The sequence below is a fragment of the Columba livia genome, chromosome 3, assembly GCF_036013475.1.
Source record: "Columba livia isolate bColLiv1 breed racing homer chromosome 3, bColLiv1.pat.W.v2, whole genome shotgun sequence".
NCBI classification, from domain to species: Eukaryota; Metazoa; Chordata; class Aves; order Columbiformes; family Columbidae; genus Columba; species Columba livia.
In genome coordinates, this window is record NC_088604.1 from 35,048,277 (window position 1) to 35,070,111 (window position 21,835).

Consider the following 21,835-nt stretch of genomic DNA (forward strand, 5'->3'; position numbering starts at 1 on the left):
CTACCACCCCTGTCGCGTGCACAAGTTTCTGAATAATACTACACATGAACAGCCACCTTGCAGACAGCCATTTTTTGACATGTGTTATAAATATTAAATGTATTTATACTATAACACACTTTAATTATATTTTCAGGAACATGTTCTAATCTGTAGATGAAACCTGCAAGAACAGCTGAGAGATTTTCAAGTGTCAGCTCTGCTGGAAGATAAGGCTTAATACATGAGCTAATCAACAGCATTACGAAAATTAACACGCGTTTGCACTTCTACTTTAATTTGAATGCTTTCCAAAAAACACACATTTGAATTCTAAGCTTCTACAATGAAATGTACTGATAATACATTTGCGAGAAGCCAGCAAGACCTCATGAAGCCAAACATGGGTAAAGGAGACAAAAAGTTGCCTCACCAGTAGGAGTGAAGTGCAACCACACTATATGCTGATAAATCTTCCTTGCTTTGATCTAGCTAAAATACTACTTTACTGTGGTTACCCTGGTATCATAAACTTCTGCAAGGTCTAGGAAACAAAGTATGCATATGAAGTTTATCTTGGATTGTACAACCACAGATGAAGCCAAGGATGGTATATTCAAGACTATCCTTACTTGTAGCAGTCAGATGAAAGTTAATGCAAATACACTGATGCACTTTGATTAAAGCTGCTGCGTGCAATATATTCAAACCTGAAGTGGTCTGTGAGAATATAGCGGGATACACTCATGGCTGACAGCAGAACTTTGGAAACACTGTTTTCAGACAAGACTCAAACGATCATGTAGTGCTATATGTTACACACATTCATATCCAAATACAAAAAAGAAATACTCACCCTAACTTCATAAACATTATCTGAATAATCCACAGTCTGGCAGACATAGCTGTAACCGCGAGCTCTTGATGACAAAAACAGCTGAAAATATTAAAGTCATATATGAAGGGAAAGATACTATATGAAATATGTTCATAACAATTACCAGCAAATGTCTTACTACATCAAACTTACCTGAAGAGAAATATTTAAAATACCCTTATCAGTCCTGAGAATACTATTGAAGTAAGCCAATATTTAGTCCTAACAAACTTCTGTTACACAGTAGCTATTTTTTTCTTGTAACTTAAAAAGAAAGTACTACTTTTTCCCCACGTGTATCTGCCCAGATAACTAGAGCCCTGTACAAATAAGTAAGAATTCCAGTGTGACCTTAAGCTATTAAAATATGAGTATTCCCTCGGACAGCTCTAGCTTCAGAGACAGAAATACCTAATTGTTTCACTATGAATGACAGAAATGCTATTCCCATGATGGATTAGAGAGAAACATGTTGAGAGAAACCGGATGAAGATAAGTTTCCTGCTTCATGCCAACAGAAAGAGCGTAAAGCACATGAAGTGCTCCTGTAGGGCCACTCCAAATAAAGCATGTTGCAAGAACGTGAACAGGAGATAAACCTGACGTTTGAGCAAGTTCCCTTTGGAAAAAAGAACACTTGCTTAATGCTGTACAAGGTTCAAATTCTAATCTTGACATTCATTGATGTTATGATCCAAGATTGTTTAAAGTCAGGTAATCTCACCCTGTTAAGAATAAAAAAAGACGGCAGTGGAACAGACATAGCCTGTAAATTGTGAGTTGTAAAAGTAAAGACGGGTGATACAAAAAGATCTCCAAAATAAGCATTGGTAGGCATTCACTATTCTTACTGCTAATCTGATTTTCATCTTATTTAAACTGAACTCAAGTTTACTTTGGTATCTCATCTTGCACACAACACTAGGATATCCAGATAAAACCAATACATAAAACCTTCTGAAATTCTGGACTGACTTCTACACATCTGTTAAAGTAGGGAAGTGAAAGAACTGTCCACAGAAATGACTCTAGGAAAGAAATTGAACTACTACTGCATCATCCAAGTCCATTTACAAGGTGCTGTAACACCACTGCTCCCTAGCATGGTCCCACACAGGTAGGAGCACATTTGATAGTATCAGAGAAGAGCAGGGAACAGTTTAGTCCACACTGTTACAGAAACCAACCGATCACTCCTGCAACCTGCTGGGTAATTTGACCAAGGCTCCCTTGGCAAAAGGCAGTAAACTGACTTCACTAGACTGCTTCAAAGTAGAATAAGAAATTCAAGGTTTTGTGGCAAAATAAGGGATCCATCTGGGACTTCTGCATGTTCTAGGCAAAATTTGCTCCTAATTTGAATCTGAATTTGAGTCCACTTAATGAACTTAACATTTTAACATAAGTTATCACAGATGAACAATACAGCTTGCCACCAGGATGATTATTTTAGCAACATTTAAAGGAATTTAACATTCAAATTCTGTTCTCAGCAATACCTGGAAACTTCACAGTCACTCACAAAACACAATCTGTGTATAATTTTACTCATAACAATTACATTGCTCAAGCAAATTACAACAGTGGCACACTGGTATTGTACACCCCACATAGACTGAAGCAGAAGTTGCCCTGTTAAAGGGAACAACTGAAACTTGAACACCTACCTCCTATCAGTCTCTAAGATCAAGAGAAGACACTTCTTGTAAACGACATATCCATAGTCCTAACGTCTATTGAATAACAACCTGCTATTTGAAATAGCAGAAAACAAGAACCTCTGTGTTTTGAGTTACGAGCTTTTAGCCTATCAGCAGCAAATGCATATTTGCAGTCCCATTAATTTTTATATTAATTTAGTGATTTGGAAATGCCATATGAACACATATATTATAAGCAACACAGGTTTGAAAAATCATTGACCACAAGTCTGGTATAATTCAGCTTATTCCTTTAATTTGTTTTGCTCATAAGTGAGAAGGACAAACACGGCAAAAACATGGCAGAATTCATTTCAGAGGAGTTTCAGTTTTAACCTGCCAAGATGATTGGATTTCTTCCATTCCCACAACTATCCTTGAGAGTCATTATTAAATTCTGTCATACCTGGAGTATTTTACTACTTAGTTGAATACTGCAAGGAAACAATTTAGACAAAATGATGACTGGGGTGTGATGGCTAACATTTTACTGAACCATGTCTTAAAAAAACTGCTGAAATCAGTTAATGATTTTATTATAGAAGCTCTAGGGATGCAGATCATCCTCAGACATGCCATGCTTTCCTGGCACAAGTACAGAACAGACCAGACAGAAAAAAAAGAGCTCTGCGATGCTGTAATTTTAATTGCTCTGTTCACTTGTTTACTTTTGGAAATGGATTTTGCAAATTTATGATCAGATAACTTCCTGGAAGAAGACAATCCAGATGAGCAAAGTCACAGCAGTGTAAACTACTCCTTAGCATCAGCTGTATTCTGGACAGCTATCCTTGAATCATGATTACCAAACTGTTAAGTAATACCACTTAGCTACTACTAAAGAGCTGATCCACTGCATTGTTACTAGTCATTTCCTCTGTACAGAAAACCTAAAAAGGGAGAAATGCAGCAGCACTGAAATTTATTAAAATTAACATTCTCAGAACTTTGCAAACCAAATATTAGAAAAATGTGTCCTTTTATTTAAAGATACAGTTCATTTTTATTCTTATTCTAAAAGATAATTTACAGACAAGAACTTTTCCTCACTACATACAATGGACATCTGAATTTGTAAAAATGATAAACACACTGAAGGCATCAAACAGCTCGATTTCTAACAATAAGTGTTCTGACACCCATTAAATTTATTAAAAAGGAAAAAAAATCAGTTACAAGTATTAAATCTCTACGGTTTTTAGTTAATCTGTCCAGTGTTTAGACCAACATAAGTCTAACAAGAACTTGGAATAGCTAGTACACAAATTCTTTCTATAGACTCATTCAGTGCATTTATTCTTAAACAGAATATACCTAGCTACAGAAATACATTAAAGGTGAACTCAGCTTTAAATGCCTGTGCAAAACATTCACCCTCAATAGACATGATGAATATGTAAGATTATTTTCGTTTTGCAAACTGTAGACAGCCTCAGACTTAAATAGGAATTCCCTCCTGTGAGAGGGCATACACACCTCTTTGAAAATGAAGAAGTTGAGCAGAACCATCCCAAAGTTGTAAACAACCAACAGGAAACGTAACTGGAAGGGCTCTCTTGTCTTCATCCATTTGGGGCCCAGCCAGACAGTGAGGAGATAAATAGTGCTTATAGTCAGTGTTGGAAATGGAGACTGCATCAAGGGCCAATCATCAACACGTTTGTCTGAGGAGGGTGAAGCAAACAGAAGGAGTCAACAAGATCTGAACAAAATACGTTTCATTGTAATTTTAAGCATTGCATTTGTTAAGTGTTATTCTCTCCTGCAATAGATGTATCCGATAGTAGAAACACAATACACTCGTTCTTTCTAGGAAGTTTAAAGAAAATAGTTTTAAAAAAAGCACACTACTCTATCACATTACCTCACACAGACATTCATTATGTGATGCAAGTTCCATTGTCCTGTTCTACAATCCAAAACAGTAAAGCAAACAGAATCACATAAGCCCAAATCCAACACACTAATCCCCCAGAAAACAATTTTGCTTATGATGAACAGTGACTGCAGTGGCAACATAACAAAATACTCTACAACATGACAAATGAAAGATACACAAATCTGGCAAAATACTGATAAAATTAATAGGTTTTATTAGTTTACAATTGGGTACTAAAACACCTCCAATTAATTTTATACAGGTTGTATGATGCTAACCAAGTACTTTTGCTATTTGATGTAGGTCAGACTCATATGTTTCAGACAGAATACAAACATCACTGGAAAACAACTAAATAGAAGAGATTAAAGGGATGGTTCTAGGTAGTGAAATCTGTGCTGCAAAATGGGAGACAAAGGTTTTGTTTACAGTCTACTTCAGTCACTCATGGGATCCAGAGACACACATACTCTAGTGCCCAGAATATGCTATATTAAGTTCTGGATCTGTAAACAAACAACAACAAAACAAACAAAAAACCCAACCCAACCCAACCAAACAAAAAGAATCACTCTTGGCCTGATGAACCAGTGACATCTAGGATTAGAAGATGGCACTGCTACAGTGACACATCCTTACACAGGTGCTTCCTTCCCCCACCATATGAAGGCTGAACTCTAGTTATAGCAATAGATAAAAGGCAACTATTACATAACTATCGATACTTCAGGTACTGCACAGCTCTATGATACTAACTGGATTATTTTCCAGATGCTTAGACCAGTTGGAGTTCAAATGGAAATCACACAACAGTGCTCCTTGGGAAGCTCAGACATCTAAACCACCTGCTTTCAGTCATTTGTGGGCAAACTCACAAGTAGCAACGCAGTTGCCCACAGACTTACCTCGAGTGCAAGTTTATTTCAGAGAACTGTTTTTCTTCTTGGTAACCCGAAGACAGTGTGAAAAAAAAACCCTATACCATAAATTCATTCCTGATCCCAGGCAAACCAACAGGTAAGTTAGAAAACTCTACTTATCTAAAAAATTAAGAGCTCTGATGCAATGAGTGAAATATAGAACAACAATGCCATTACTTCTCCTCCACTTCTTTCTTGTTTCCTTGGTTGCCCTTAAGATCATAAATTAGAACTTCACTTTAGAAGCAGATTTCATGAGACCCTCTATTCTAACAAACACCACATGTTGTGATCTACAGAGACACAATGGGCATGGCCCTGACTCTTCTTGCTTCCAGCTGACTTAACAATATTTGATCTGCACATTGCAAGTAAGATGCTAGGAAGCCTAAAAAGAAATGCAAAAGAAGCCAGCCTAGCTGCTTCCATTATGACTGTTCATACCAGAAGTGAGAAGTCATCCTAATGCATGGAAACCTCCAGCAAGGCTGATGCTGCCAGAAAGACAGGAGTCAGCGTTGTGACCACAGCCACCAACAGAAGCCAAGGGCAAGACAGGGCAAGGAGAACAGGGGGGAGTGGCAAAAAAGTCAGAGGGATTGACTGGAGAAACAGACAGTGAAACAGAACTCAAGAAAGTGGGAGCAGACAGTTGCCTCTTACTTTTCAGCAAGTTCCTGGAACAGACACTTCTATTACAATATAATGTACTCTCTGTCAAACATGAGAACAATTGCTTTATACTGTAAGTACAATGTCTTGGAATGTAAAGAAACAGCCCCATTTGCCAGACCTCACAGAATGCTATTTATTGAAGCTGAAATCACACTGCTGCATTGCTATTATGACGCTGCTGTCTCCCTTACACTTCAGTTCCTGCTTCTTTTTATAACAGCAATTTCTCTACCAATCTGAATTTTAAAATAAAAGATAATACCATTTAAAAGACAAGAGAAATTGAGAACCACAACATCCACCCAATATGAAGTAATGAGCAAAGACATATCTGCACCAAGCGAGAAGAAAGGTGCCACTTAATTGAGAAAATGTGTGACGTGCTTTAATAAAATCTGCATCTCACTTCAGACACTTAAGTGTGCAAAGAGTGAAAAGCAGGTAAGGCAAAAGACCTGGCTGCTTTTCCAGCCTTCTTGAGCTAAGCAATATAAAGAGGTAAAGACATATTACAGAATGTCCTCTATTTTCTAACCCAGCCTTCCACAGTATCCTGAACGCTAAAATGACAATACAAAAAAACGTGAAGAAGGAAGATTTGACTTTTACCCAGGAGGTGAATGTTACCACCCACTGCTGAAAACAGGAACCATGACCTATTCCAGATTTCTTTTTGTAGCAGGAGACAAAGACCTCTGAAGAGAAGAACAAGGATTCACTAGAGGGTGAAAAGAAAGCATCAGGACTGTAAACAACTGTTTCACCTACTTTCCACAAATACTACTAAGTGAAGAACTGGAGAAAACCAATGGATAAATTTAATTAACTCTGACAACAACATAACAGCACCTGGGCAGCTGTCACTAAACTTCCATACCTGTATCACGATTTCAGCCTGTTACTTTGCCTGTGCAGAGGCTTTCTGCACAGGGAGCCACCACATCTCAGAGACAAGTCCTAAAGTATTTGTACTAAAAACACAGCTTACTGATACTGACCACACAATACATTGCCGAAGGAATCTATCTGATTGGGATTTTTGAGGGTCTGACCTCTGCTAGGACAGTTAATTACACTTTGAACACAAAATGCCTGTATGAGAGCAAATACAGTAGGCGATTCAGTTCTGGAGTACATCCTGGCCAAAACAGAAGCATATCAATAGTCAGAAAGTTTATTCTAATCCCTCCTGTGCTAAGAACACCACCTTGCATTCATTTTCAGGGCATCTTGGAGATTCTGAGGATGATAATTTTTTACTAATCCTGTGGCATGACAAAGTATGCTACTATTAATCTGAGAACTTGCTAGATTTAGAAACTGCTTCATCACAAGACCTTGTGTAGGTAATGCACAGTAACTTGTTCAGTTTTAAATCAGCTCCATACACCATTCTTGTTGCACAGGTATTACGTTACAAAACCAACTTCATTTCACTTTACCAGGTAAGCCTGCTTGTCCATCTTCTACACAGAAAATGGACAGTTACGTGCAGATCCTGGTTCCGAGCTTCTTTCCACATACCCTCTTTCAAACCAAGATAAACTCACTCTCAAGTCATCTACTTAAGTGACAAACCACCCAAGCTATTCCAACACCCTCCCACCCTCTTTTAGTTAAAACAGCACAATTTTGTGTCCTACTTGCTACCTAGTGCTGATGACCACAAATTATTTCAGCAAATTACAGAGAAATGTGATTGCTTAATGGGACATATGAGTGCATTAAATCCTGAAGTACTTCACAAGCAATAGGTACATCATTGCCTGAACGATGAAATAAGCTTGAAATAAAAAGGTTAGCCCCCTGAATTAAAAAATCCCTCCAACTGCTTTGAAGCAAAATGACCAATGCCTCTACCTGATTGGAATTGACAGAGACTGACTGAATCTTTCAGGGGATTAATGTGTTTGCCTTTCAAATCCTAAGACCCAGATTCTAATTCGATCACAAATAAAATGCCTATTGTGATGGCACAGCCTGTAGTACAGTGCTTTTATTGTCAGGTGAGAGACGTTTTAGAACAAACATTTGAAGTTGCACTCAATCATAAAGGTGAATCCAGAATAGAATAAGGCATCTGCTAACACGTTCCTAATAGAAAGCTACTGTTATGTAAGGAAATAATGTGAAATATTTATACAAACAAAGTTTTCCTGTCACTTTGTGTACATACGTTTTAAAGTTTCACATTTCAAGGAGAAGAGAAGAAACAGAAGAACGTATACATTTTTTAGTAGATAAAAATAACTGAAATTGCCTTCAGGCACCTACCCTTGCAGGATTTAATTCCTTATGTGGGGCAATTAACAGGAAATACGCACATAAAACCCTCTGATTTCTTCCTCCAAAGCAAGACCAAGAGCAGGACCAGTGAAAAGGACCGAATACCCTACCTTGTAATGTCCAAAGAGGACATAATTAACCTATACTGAAATATGGAAAATGAACGAAGATGAATTTCAATAAATAAGGCTGCACTGATGGTGATCTAGAGATAAAAATCACAAGAAACTTCCGTGAAACATACTGTGTTTTAATATGCCCATGCTTCTGTTAAATGTGGTTCAGCATTTCCTTTCCAATAGAGAGTATTTTAGACAGTTAGATTTCCTGCATGCTACTGAGCCTATAATCTATATTTTTTCTTTCCTGAAGAAGTACAAACTTTAAAAATGAGCAAATGCATAACGCAGTTGCTCTTGCATTCATTAGAAGAAATCTTGAAACAATACAATGGTGACTGTCTCTGTTTTTAATGCTAGTTTTAGAGGGAAGTATTTCATAACTAAAATACATAAATTCTGAAATTCCCTGCATTCGTATTAGATTCAAAGTCAATACTTAGTAAAACTTTATTTTTAGTTTAACAACATATGTGTTCCTCAGCTATAAGGTTGCTACTCACTAATTTATCTGGAGAGCCTTTCGAAGTTATTAATAGCTATTGATACTATTCTCAGCGCAAAGACACTTACAGTGCCAATCCAGCACATCCATCTGTCCAATTACATTTCTAAAGACACTGCAGAAATGATGGTGACTGTTTAAAAGTGGTTCTTTCAGTGAGAGCTCCCTGAAGATCATGCTGTTTATTTTAACAAGTCCTCTCAAAGCCCAATCTCAAGCAAGATTTCTTTAAATAAGTGAAATACTAATTTCACAATATAAGGAAGGCAAACCAGTATTATCTAACTGGAGTATTGTTCTATGAACTACACTGTTTTAATTATCTAAGAACTTCATGTTAGCTCCACTAGCACTATAATTGAAGGACATTACAAAATGAAAACACATATCATATAAAGCAAACATTTGAGAAACATGACTTCATGCACCTTAAAATGTTTACTAAGCTTTCACATTAACTTCCTTTGCAGTATTTTAGTGGCCCCTCTTCCCTTTTTCTTTCTGGTTATGGATTAATAGTCTACACGACATAGTTATCTTTCTGCATTTGTATGAAAAATACCATCTTGGTCCTTTAAATCCTTACAAGTGAATACAAGGCTCTCTCTGCCTATATGACCACTGCAGACTGGCTCAGTTGAAAGTGAACTCGAATAAACATCTGTATGTTTGGACCCTAGGCTTTTAAACTAAATGGAGTAATGCATCAGAATCACTTAAATGTACATTTACTGTTACCAGTTTGTAGAGATTCCAAGAAAAAAAGCTCAGTCTTTGACTAACTAAAACCTCAAAATGCACGAATAGAACAACAGCTGAAGCTATAAACTTAGCCTATAGAACAGTACACGACTCACTGCATGTGCTGCATAACTTGAGACTGAAGACTGTTGAAGTACATTGCAGAGTAAAAATTGAGAGGCCTTTGGATGAACACCTACAGGAGCTGAAATTTTCTATTCACTTATTTATTACAATTCTAATGGAGCATTTTTCTTGGTCCAAAAAGAATGATTCTTTCAAAGGTCTTTAGTGCTTGAATTAACTTGTCTGCTCTGATATTGATTATTTATTGCGCATATTGCATTCTAATCCTCAATCACCCCAGCTTATCAAGTTTCTTTATGAGAAATCCTATGATAGAGGATTGAAGCTAGTGCACAAGCTAAAATAACATGCCTGTAGCCTCACTCCTGTTTCAATCAAAAGAGCCTATGTCCTCCTAGGAGGGATTATGCAGAGAGCTGCTGCAGGAAAGCAAAAGGACTGGGACACCAGGAGCATCCTGTTTATGCTTCTTTCTCGCCTTTATCTCACCTATCATACTTGGCAATGCCTGCAGTTGTCTGGCACTGTGGGTATTTCTAAGGAGACTGATCGGGTCAAAGATACCTGTACCTAACTCAGGAACATTGCAATCTAGTATAATCTACAAAACAAAGGCCATAAAGCTCCCCCTAATGCACATTTTAGCTAAGAGATCTTCCTTAGAAGAATTTCCCATTTTACTATAGGATATGTTTTTCAGAGGCTCAGAACCCAGTAGAACACGTAACTGCTTGCTGTAAAATGTTAACTGACCCACTGCATAAGTTTGCTCCTTAAATCCAAATTAATTAATTAAATTTTAACCAATTTGCGACACTTCTGTCTGCTAGACTGAATACGCAGCTTTTTTAGCAATTTTTTTTCCTCCTCATTTGAGTAGTTATAAGCAGCTATCAGGTCGCTCACTAGCTGCTTTTTTTAGATTTAAAGAAACACCTTATTTCATTGATCTGAAGACATATTTTCCAATCCTCTAATAATTTTCATGGCTCTTCTCTGGATACTCTACAAACATTTAAATGAGACTTGCACCTCTTAGGCATGGAAAATTAACTATACCAATCAAGTCACTGTACCAATCAAGTCCCTGCCATATTCTCTCACAGAAGAATTCTGTATTATCACAATAACATCACAGCATCAGTAGCAGTTATGATTGGGAAAAAAACAAAGAGGTGAGTATATTATTGGTTATGATTGGCAAAAAAACCCAAAGAGTTGAGTATGTCACTGCTAAAGCTAAGGATGACATACACACAATGGTATATGGATAAAGATTCCCAAAACCTGGCACAACAAAGCACAACAGCTGGCCTGATTTAGGTAATTTATTTAAATACAGAACAGTACAGAGAAAACATATTTACTTTGATCTTCAAGAACTAATGGAAGTATCTGAGTTAAGTGTTTTGTCTAGCCTCAAGCTTTAACTAGCTAAGAACAAACTAATTTGTTTGGGCTGAGAACAAGAGACATTAAAATTCTATGGCAAGCTATGAAACACCAAGCTAAAATGCAATAATAATAATAATATTCAGCCTCAAGCACAATCAATAATGAAAGCATATACTCTGAAAAACAAAAGCCACAGATTTTAAAAGTTTGTAGACAAAGCTGTACAAATCCTGTTGCACTCAGAAAAGAGATATGCCTTCTTCAAACCCGAAAGGACTACAGACCAGACTAAGAGATACTGCCTATAACCAGCTGTGGCATTGTTTTAAATTTTGGGGCTTTGAAATTGACTGTTGAGTCTTTTTTAAACCTATATAGAGCAACATAAAATCAAAATACCATAAAGCTAAAAAGAGCATCTGCTGCAGCTAATGAACACCTGTGTAGTATGCATGTGCTTCATAAACTCCCATTAAAGTAACAGGAATGCCTAATCCTAGTTTGTTGTTAAAATTCAGACATATTTTAAATAGTATTCCTGTTATTCCAACTAGCACTCTAGTCTTCTTGAGCCTCTCATCACTCAGTCACTAATACCATACTGCATTTGTGCCTGTACACAGTAATTACAGAATACACTTACTTCAAGCTAAGCATAATAACAGAATTATTACGAAGTTCAGGAGCCATATCAACTCACCATCAAGTCTCAGGATTTTCAAGTCTAAGAGATTGCCTTGTTCCAATTATTTTTGATTTACCTCCTCTGTTGATTATGATTCTTTGTGAGAACAGTGCAAACACTCTGCTTCAAGGAATAATAAAAATATAATCCTCATTGAAGCTTACACAAGATTTGCAAGATGGTAAGCCCTTGAGGCATGCAGCATTCTTCTGTTTGTCAAATCTTATTTTTCCAAACATCACAAAAGCAAGATACATTCCCTGAGCAGTGACACCTGCATGCCTTTTCTTAAATATTACAAGTTAAACAGATGAAGAAAACAAGTTAAAAAACAAACAAACACACACAAACACTAAACCAAAAACAAACAAAAAAATCCCACGTAAAACCAACCAACACCAAACTGACCCATGGGATGCAATTTTATGAACTACTTGCAGAACTCTATGATCCAGCCCATGTCCCTGTATTTCTAAAGAAATAAAAGTGCTGTATAAAACACAAGCTTTCCTTCTACATTGTTTTCTTTATGGAAACTTTTATTCAAACTTCTCTGGTCTTAGCCAAAACTGTATTTCTGAGAGCTCAAACTGGATGTCATTACTTCATGCAAAAGTGGCAGGTTTTGGTACTACAAAAATAAGCTGTAGGGGTATCAGTAAGCAATAATACAAACCTAGGATTTATGCACACTCAATGTTGCAATAACAGATTAGACTACTGGTCCATCTAGTAGGATTCATGATTTTATAATGTCAAAGAATAAATCTTCCGAGACAGATTTTTTTCTTAGATTCCCTCAGTTACGAGTTAACATCCTTGAAAAACGCAAAGGATTATTAATAACAGCTTAATAATAACTCTGCAAGGTCTTATCCACTGTACAGAGACGTGTTATATACTCAGCGTACACAGGACAGTAAGTTCAGCACTGATATATGTCTGACTAACGTGCTAACACAGCAGAAGGGTACTGATGCTTAACTACACAGCAAATATAAACAACTTATATCACTGATCTCATAACTACTGGGGCTATAGATGAACATTTAGAGATTCCTAGATGCAGTGTGTGAACGTGTATGAAAATCAGCAACAGCAAATCTACCTAAAAATAATACCAGAAAGCTATTAGAGAACATTTGCGAGAAGCTGCACAGAAATCTGATAAACTACCCCCTTTTTCTTGTTTGTTTGCATCAGCACAAAGATGCTGCTCATCAGTTTGGTTCTACAGAAGTATGAATGCAGTGGGAATTCTTTTGTAGTTTTTACTCAAAACAGGAGTTATTGAAATATATTAGCTCTTCAAAGTGCACGGGCAGAAATAAAACTTACAGTTGTAAGGTACAGCAGGTCTTCTGTTAGCGTAACACAAGTACATCATGAATTGAATGAGTGTCTTTCACTGACTAAGCACACAGCAGCAAAATCATGAGTTTGGCAGCTAAACAATGTCATACCATAATGACCGCTACAACTAAAAGTCTTTTCACCTCTACAGTCATGTTAGCATTCATGGTAACACATGGCCTCCAAATCTAAGCTTCTCCAATAGCTTCTGCAATACAGTTTCTCACTCTAGATCAAAAATTCATGGACTACTGAAACTGAGATTAGACAGAGTAGAAGAAAATCTGACCTAAACACGAAAGCATTTTGGGTTACACAGCAGGAAGAAGACACTTTTGAGGTACTACAGAAAGAGATGAGAGGAATGGGAAAATGACAGAAACAAATCAAACAGTCAAGAGTCCATGATTATGCTGAAACAGAAGAGTACATGGGGGGTGTGGATGGATGGAGGGAAGAATCTCATGATACAAGCAGACACAACGCCATAGAGAAAGAGAACACTCCGGGGTGGGAGTTAAAGATCAAACCACTGAAATTATTCAAGTACATAAAGAAAGGAGTTGAGTTGCAGGCACATAAGTGAGTTAACCTGACACAACCAAGACCAGTTAATGCCCATGGGCATGTCATTAACTTGTAGCAAATGTGAGCAAAATTGAGGTAGCTTATTCCCCCTCACCTTCCATGAGAGGACAGTAAACTAGCTCATGTTTATCTTGTGATCCAAGCATACACAATGAAAGTTAAGACAAAGCATGTTGCACTCAATTAATCTCCAGGTTTGCCTTGGAGCTACGTATTGCTTTACTTACAGTCTCGGATGCAGTCCTGAAAATCCCCACAGAGCTGACATCTAAGTCCCAGCAGGCCTGAATTTCAGAGCTGCTTTTAGTTATGTCCTTAAAATTCCACAAGACTGTGAAGTCCATAAGCTCAGAAGCACCTGAGTCTTGACAAAATGGAATGCAGTTGTACTCACTTGCCACCTAAACAAGATCCAGAAACTATGTATTCCCTCAGCTACATCTTCCTAGAGGAGACGTCAGTCAGACAGTCCCACACACAATAGTTCCTTATGAAATGCAATGGCTGCCTCAACTTTGTTTTCAAATACAGCCTGAGAAAGCAAAGCCCTGTCATATAACAGTTGGCAAGTCAGAGAAGTCGTACCTCATGGATCAGATCTGCTCTTGAAAGCGCTCTGTCCCAACTCCTGTGCTCCAGGCACACTCCACTCATACCAACACTCTTTAAGAGCCAAAGCTATACTTTTTTTTTTTTTTTTTAATAGCCAATTCTTCTTAGCTAAATGAACTTTCATGAACTTTCATTTAGCTACCATTTTTCAGGCCATTCAGGTTTAGCCCCATTTGCCTTACCTCACAGACCTCTTTACACACCACAGCCTTTCCCTGCCTAGTGTTGCATCCTAGCAAATTCTTCTTCCCAAAGTTCTCTCCATGTCTGCATGGAGCCTTTCCATTCATCCACCTTTCACCTAAGTGCTCCCTTTAATCATTTCCATATGAATCAAGTAACTCCAAAAACCTGTCTGGACTGGCAGAGGAAAAAGTGGAATCTTGCCTCACCCTCTCCTGATGGCTCCCGATCTACAAGGCCTTAAAAGGAACTACAACCTGTGTTTCCTACACCTTCCTCTACCAACTGTCCAGCCTTTGACAATCTTTCCTGGATAGTATAGCATAGCTGCCTCAAATAGAACCTCTTCTGGTCTTCCATAGCTATAACCACAGCCCTGCTACATGCCTCTTCACCCTGAGCACAGCATAAATAATGACTACCATGATCATCTTCTAGTCAAGTTTCTTCAACTAGAGACAGCTACCTACAAAGAACACTTCAGCCACTACACTCAATCAATTTATATAGCCACTGCAGTCCCCAGGATGAATGCATCTGCTTCGTGACACAGATATTTCAACTGCTCAAGAATTCTTCACCTCTCAATACAGTATGTAGCTCCAGAACCACATGCCAATTTGCACCTCATTAATGACAATCCAGCCTTAGCTGGGATGAACAATCTGCAGAAAACTCCACAACAGTCATTTACGGTATGCTACAATTTTAAAGATCATTTCGCCTTCTGCAGTAGGTAATAAGGTAATGCAATCAGCTTGGTTAAATTCTGTATAAAGCAGTTTCCCAGCCTTTTTCCATGGAATCTGCTTTAAGAGCATTTGTAACATTTCCTCTAGAGATTTCAAGACATGCTACCTACACAGCCTTAAAAGGAATTTTCAGAAGTCACTTTCTTGCCATTTTGTCCAAACACTTCTGTTGGAACATATTCCAGAAGCAAAAAGGAAGTTCATATCACATTTGTGCTGGTGCTCTTTGAAGGCATTTTCTGTTTTACCTTTCTGCTGGAGCTGAGAGTTGGAGGTGAACACCTACAACTCCTTCTCCTTTGCTTTAGGAAAGAGAAGTCTTCCACTCACTACTCAGCTCCTCATCCACAGCGCCAACTTTTTTTCAGACTTTTCCCTCAGGCTTGAGTTCTTGAAGCTTAGTGATCCAAAATCTCTAAGCACATGTTTCCATCTCAGTAATGCACTTTTCTGAGTGATTTTTCCATTTCCAAGGGTGCTTGGTATCTGTTTTGTTCTGAATATCTGTCTTTTGAATTCCACAATTAAACATGGGGGGAATTTCCCTCAAACATCCGGCAAATAGTCTTCTATATCAACAGCTGTTTTTTCTTCACTAATAAAGTCCCTCCCTCCACTGACAGGCAGTTAAATGTGACGCTTAATGAAATGAATCTAGTAAATTGGGATGCTCCTATTGCTCAGTTTGTTTGACAGTAAACTCTCAGAATCTAGCCTTTAACATTCCTTACTTCCATAATCAACTTCTCCAAGTGTTGCTTCTGCCACAGGTTTTAATTCATGTTTCTGCCACAGGATACCTAAACCAAACTACACCAGCTTCTCCAGTTTCTGGTGTGTTTCTTCCTGTCTAATCCTTGTGTTTCACACAGTCATGATCACAGATAAAAAAAAAACCTGCTCCCTTGAGAAGAAAATTGTATCTACAAGACAAGTATCATGCCAGATCACTGAGTCTGCTGCTCAGCCAGACCTCCAAAAGCTTAGGAACACATTCTGCTTTGTTTCTGTGAAACGGGCTTCATGAACCTTCGTCTCGCCCTTCATTCTCTCTTCATTGTCACTCTCTCAAGAACTTTCATTGGGATTCTTCTTACCTCCAGCTTTGGCACAAATACAACAAGGTACTACTTGCACTCAGACAATCCCACTGCTCTGCTGACCACTCCAATAAACCTCCCTCAAACATAAACATTCACGATTCTTGGGCCACAGTTGGTTTCTACACGGGGACAGAAAGGAGGGAAGAAGATGAAACACATTTTCTTGCAGTTCTGTTCCCTGGACTGAAAAAGAAACTGAACCTGAACTTCCAGAACATTTAAAACTCAGTTCCAGGATCTTCTTGGCAAAAGTTTATGGCAATTTGAGTTCCCATGAAAGCTGCTTCAACTGATCACTTTTAAGGCAAGCAGCTGTTCCCATCCTCATTGCCTTACACTTCTGACCCAACTGATAAAAGCTACAACTGATATTGCTCCTAAACTAGATGCTACTCAGAAGACTACCTTACCACTAAAGTGAAAGTTTGCATCTTTCTCCTCTCTCCTCCTGATGGAAAAAGTCTGTAATCTTATTAACTGTAACAGCTGTAAATAGTTGCTGTTCCAAAGCAGTTCCACGTGGCCTGGGATGGCCCTGCCTCCTTTTAACTTTGAGCTCTAAGAACAGTCATTCTCACCCAAAGTCAATAAATCCTTCTATTCTTTCACTCAACACATCCAAATGAAATAGTTCCTCTAAAATAAATCTTTTTGATACAGGGTTTCACAAATCTCCTTTTAGAGACACAGTCTCCTACATCCCACCCCCCCACCTGCCCAACTTCACCTGTGTTTTGAGATTTCCACATTCTTATTTCGTGGATTGTGTCCAGAGTTATTAATCTTAATAGTTCTCCTGGACTCAGCCTGGAACCTCCCTTTAAGTCACTTGCTCAGTCATCTAATCATATCCTTAATCCTTCTTGGCAGATCTAACCCCAACCAGCTACCCCAGCAGAGAGAAAGAAGGAAGCTCTCTATCCTTAATATTACATGTTACTGGACCCATGCCCTTACACAAATAATAGCACAGAATTCCTACATCATCTTTCCTGATAGTAACTGTTCTCCCAACTACCTTTTTTCTTTCTCCTGATGACTGCTAAGACCAAGTTTTTGTCCTTTCTACCTCTTCTTGAGGTTCATGGCTTTCTAAACTACCTCCCTTCAGTCTTTTTACATGAATATATGATTACAATGGATTTTAGATTTTCATGAGGTCTAAAAAGATAGCCAAGGAAGGAGAGGGGAAAAAAAAAAGTAGTATTTCAACAAAATTACATGCAAAATCATATTAGGCGAAGGCTGAAAGTTTATTTGATAATATATATGGGGGAAAAAGGTCACAAAACACTGTTATTATTCTCAAATACAAGATTAAACAAGATTAAAAAACAAAAACCCACACAACAAACAAACACAAACCAGCTTTAGTTAGCAGGCTTAATGCTATAAAAATTGTGACATCGTTGAAAAAAAGCCCAGTTAGGCTCACCATATACTCAGCCTTTTGGGGTTCTTTTTTGTCTCAGAAAAGGCCAGATGCTTTCTAAGCAGCACAGAGCAGGAGAGGACAAAGCCCAAATCTTTACAGCACAAAAATAAAGCAGCACAAGACTCAGTGGGATGTTCTGGCACAGCTCTACACAAGTCCCATCACAGGAGTCTGGGGTAGCATTACAAAAACACACCTACTGGCAGGACAGTCCTGCCAAATACTAAGAACAGAGCTAATGACACACTTGGGTGTCAAATAAAAAAATGGCAGCAAGAATGGCGGAGAATAAGTAAATTCGATTTCATATGAATGAGAAGTCTTTGTGTAGGAGTAGTAGTGGGAACAAAATTTCTTCACATTTTATTGTGTAATTTTGCTGTGTAGTAGTGTTTCTGTATGATTTATTGTGCAACGCTATTGCATGGCATCATTTGTTGAGCAACTCTGCTGCGTGGTATAGTTTTTCATTTAATGATATTGAACGTTAGGCAATGGTCTTGCATACCATAATTTGTGTTTTCTGTTGAGCAACATCACTGCCATAGTTCTTGACTCAAAGGTGAAGTACATGAATTCACGTAACAGTGCTGAATTAATGATTTTAACATATTCACTCAAGAGATGGCAAATGGAGACCATTATTTTTTTCTTAGAAAAAAACACATGCAGAAAAGCAGCAAACTGAGCAGGTATTTAAGCGGAACTTAAGGCATTAAGACATGACTTCTTTAAATCGCAAGGCAGCATTGCCTCATAAATGACAATTTCTTATCCAGAGCTACCCTGTAACTACATTGTGTGACACTACATTTCGCATGGACACCCAACTCTAAAAACTACAAGAGGACCTTGTTTTACATACTACTGGGTATAAACGAGATCAGTAACATGCTTTTGACGTGACTTAGGCTTTATCCAAAACTATCCTTGCTGGAACCCACTGAAATCCAAACCCTGAACAAGAAACTCTCCATGTCTTATGCAAAATTCATCTGATTACTTCCTTATAGTGGAATCCTGAGCTAACAGCAATACTACTGAGCTTAGAGCAAAAATTAAAAATGTTGCATTAGTAAAAGACTTAAGCATACTTTAGATGGCACCACAATGTCATCTTACTACTGCTTAACATGCTCCAAAGGAACAGGAGGAAGAAACAAAAGTTTGCTCTATATGCAGTATTACTGTACGTTACTTAGCTTTACGTTCCTTACATAAACTTGCCTTCTCATCCCTCTTTTTTTTTTCCTCTGATCATTTTTGCTTACAACAAACATGGTCTACATACAGACTTAAATTACATGTTTGAAGCTTAGGAAATATATGAAAACTTGAAGTATTTTTCCAAACAAATCAAGCAACCCATAAGGATATCAACTTTGTACCCACATCTATTTTTATATCCACCTGCAAATGCTATTGACTGGCTAGAACAGCATCTCTTTCATGCACTACCTGTCAGTCTATGAACAATTGTATGTTGCAAGAGGCCGAGAAAGAGCGCTAACACTGGTAGATTACAATGCAGTGCTGCTGCAAGCATTTTTATTTGATCTTGTATTCTGGCAGGTTTTAAATACAGAATAAAAAAAATATGCACACAGGCTTAATTTTTAAAATATGGCAAAAAAACAGAAGATAGACTGGGAAGGCAAATTGTGAGGGGAAAAAAAAAGGTGAGCTCCCTCCATCTATAACATAAGATTAATTTGTTATCTGACAGATGGCAGAAGGGAGGGGGGAGGAAAAGAAAAGACTGCTGATGCAGTGAGCTTCCTGTCTGTAATGAAGGCCCCACATTCCCACTTATTTTACTGCCACAAAATACATCCATAGCTGCATTCACTCCAGAGTCTTGCTCTGTGTATTTCTAGGTCTAAATCAAAATAGCCTTGACCTCATCACTGCACGGGCAACTTAAATATGAAGAAAACATCCAGAGAAGCGATTCTTCTGTCAACTGCCCAAGGCTACTCGCAACAGCGACTATGAAAGCTGGGACTCTACCCCGCTCGTTTCATTTGACCAAAAGAGAGAGACCCATTCATGCTGACCAAGACTTCCAAGGCTACTGGTCATTGCAGCAAGTTACCATCCCATTTGCCGTCCCAGCAGTGAAAGTTGCTTTTTCACATTTCTCCATATTCCAAGATATTTTCCTCTTCCTTCAGCATCTTCCACACTGCAGCCACGGGGTGTCAGTGCAAAAACGGAGCATAATGAAAATGGAAAACAGAAGAACCGACCCGTACACGCTTAATATAAAACGAAAAGCTTCTGCACTGATGGCAACAACCATTTCCTCATTTCGCTTGCTGAACTCCACGCGATGCTGCCACAGGGCTCCCACCTGCCGCAGAAGCCAAAGCACGAATGACCGGAGGGCTTCGCTTACCTCCGACATCCGATTGCCGGCCGGCCCCGGGCACGCTGCGGTGAGGGAGCCAGAGGAAGGTCGGCTCCGGAGAGCAGGTTTTGCTACATCCAGCCCGCAGGCGCCCGGGGAACACCCTCACCTTTGCCGCGAAGCGATGCCCCGCACGCCGCGGGCCGTTACTCGGGATTAAGGCAGATAAATAAACACAGCGCCCAAGCACACCCAGCGGGACGAGCAGCGGCTGCGGAGGGGCCGGACCCCCCGCCGCGCTCCCAGGTCCGCCCGCCGCCTCGGCCCCCGCGCCGCGTCTCCCGGGAGACGGAGCCATTTTGAACCGAATGCGCCTCGGTGACCGCGGGCGGGGGGCGCCGGGCACGGCGATGGCGGTGCCGGGGTGGCCGCTCTGTGGCGCGTTACCTCGGATGCTCCAGGTCCAGCGGTAGAACTCGAGGGTGTCGTTCACCACGCTGGACACCAGGCCCACGGCGCGGGGGGGCTCGGCGGCGGCACCCATGGTGAGCAGCAGCAGCAGCGGCGGAGCCGGCGAACCTGTCTCGGCGCGTGCGTCCGTGCCTCTGCGCCGGGGCGGCTGCTGCTGCTGCTGCCCCTTCTACAGCCGGGGATGTGATTTAAATCTCTATCTCTGGGTATCTTCCCTCCAGACTCCGCCTCGCTCCCGTCACCGGCTCCCGCGCCCCGCGGGCAGGGCGGACGGCGCGGAGGCGGGGAAGGCGGGGGGGTTGGGAAGCGGGATGTGCAGCGCGGCGGCCGCGGCTCCGCAGCACCGTCCCCCGCGCGCCGTGCGGTGCGGTGCGCTCGCGCCACGTGACGGCCGGCTCGCTGCCCGCCGGCGGCTGCCCGCGGGGCGCCCGGCCCGGCTGCGCAGGCGCAGTGCGGGCGGCGCGGCGGGAGCAGGTGCGGGACGGCGCTGCCGAGGGGACACCTGTCCTCCCTCAGCGGGCGTCTCGGGTGGAAAAGCAGTGCTTATTATCTCAGTTTGCCTTTTGTTTTCAAATAGGAATGTTTGTACCAGGAGAGGGAATAAATATTTCAGCCAACTTTTATTTCTTTTATCTTCTCTTTGAAGCAGTTTGGCTTTTTCTTCCCCCCCTCGTCCCCGCCTTGACGGACAGGCCGGGCACCGCCGTGAGCGGCGCTCGCTTCGCCTCGGGGTGTTCGCGTGGGGGCGTCGGCATTTCAGCGGGCTGCCCCGAGGAGCCTCTGCCAAAACCAGCAGCCGATAAAAACAGCAGCCGCAACAGGGTCCCGCTGTCCCTCAGCGCCACTGGCAGCGCCTGGTGGCATTTCCCTGACCAGCAACTTGCCCAGGCTCCTCCAAGTGCCACCGTGGTGCCTTTCGTGCGCTCTCCTCTCCATCTCCTGGACCACAGCCTTTATGGTCACATCAGGGCGCAGAGAGAGTTCTCCACCCAGACCATTGCTGGGGGCTGCAGGAGAAGGGCCCCCATGGCAAAGGCTTGCGGGGATGTGGGTGCAGTCCTGGTCCATCCATTCTGCACCCTGTGTTTCAACCCCAGGAAACCCTCTGCCTGGTGTGGGTGCACCAGCTGCTCCTCACAC

At 40.3% G+C, this 21,835-nt stretch overlaps 1 protein-coding gene across 2 annotated transcripts in view; it reads right to left on the minus strand.

The window, feature by feature from the left end:
* Positions 1-21,109, minus strand: part of ELOVL4 (ELOVL fatty acid elongase 4) — a 34,714-nt gene extending 13,605 nt beyond the window's left edge. The window contains exons 1-3 of one of the 2 annotated variants that reach the window (XM_065056387.1): positions 20,672-21,109; positions 4,033-4,220; positions 836-916 (exon numbers count right to left, since the gene is read on the minus strand). In XM_065056387.1, the coding sequence (XP_064912459.1) occupies positions 836-916; positions 4,033-4,220; positions 20,672-20,768 (366 nt within the window). In that variant the 5' untranslated portion in view covers positions 20,769-21,109. The other variant, XM_005506731.3, reaches the window with a different exon arrangement.
* Positions 21,110-21,835: the final 726 nt, after the last annotated feature.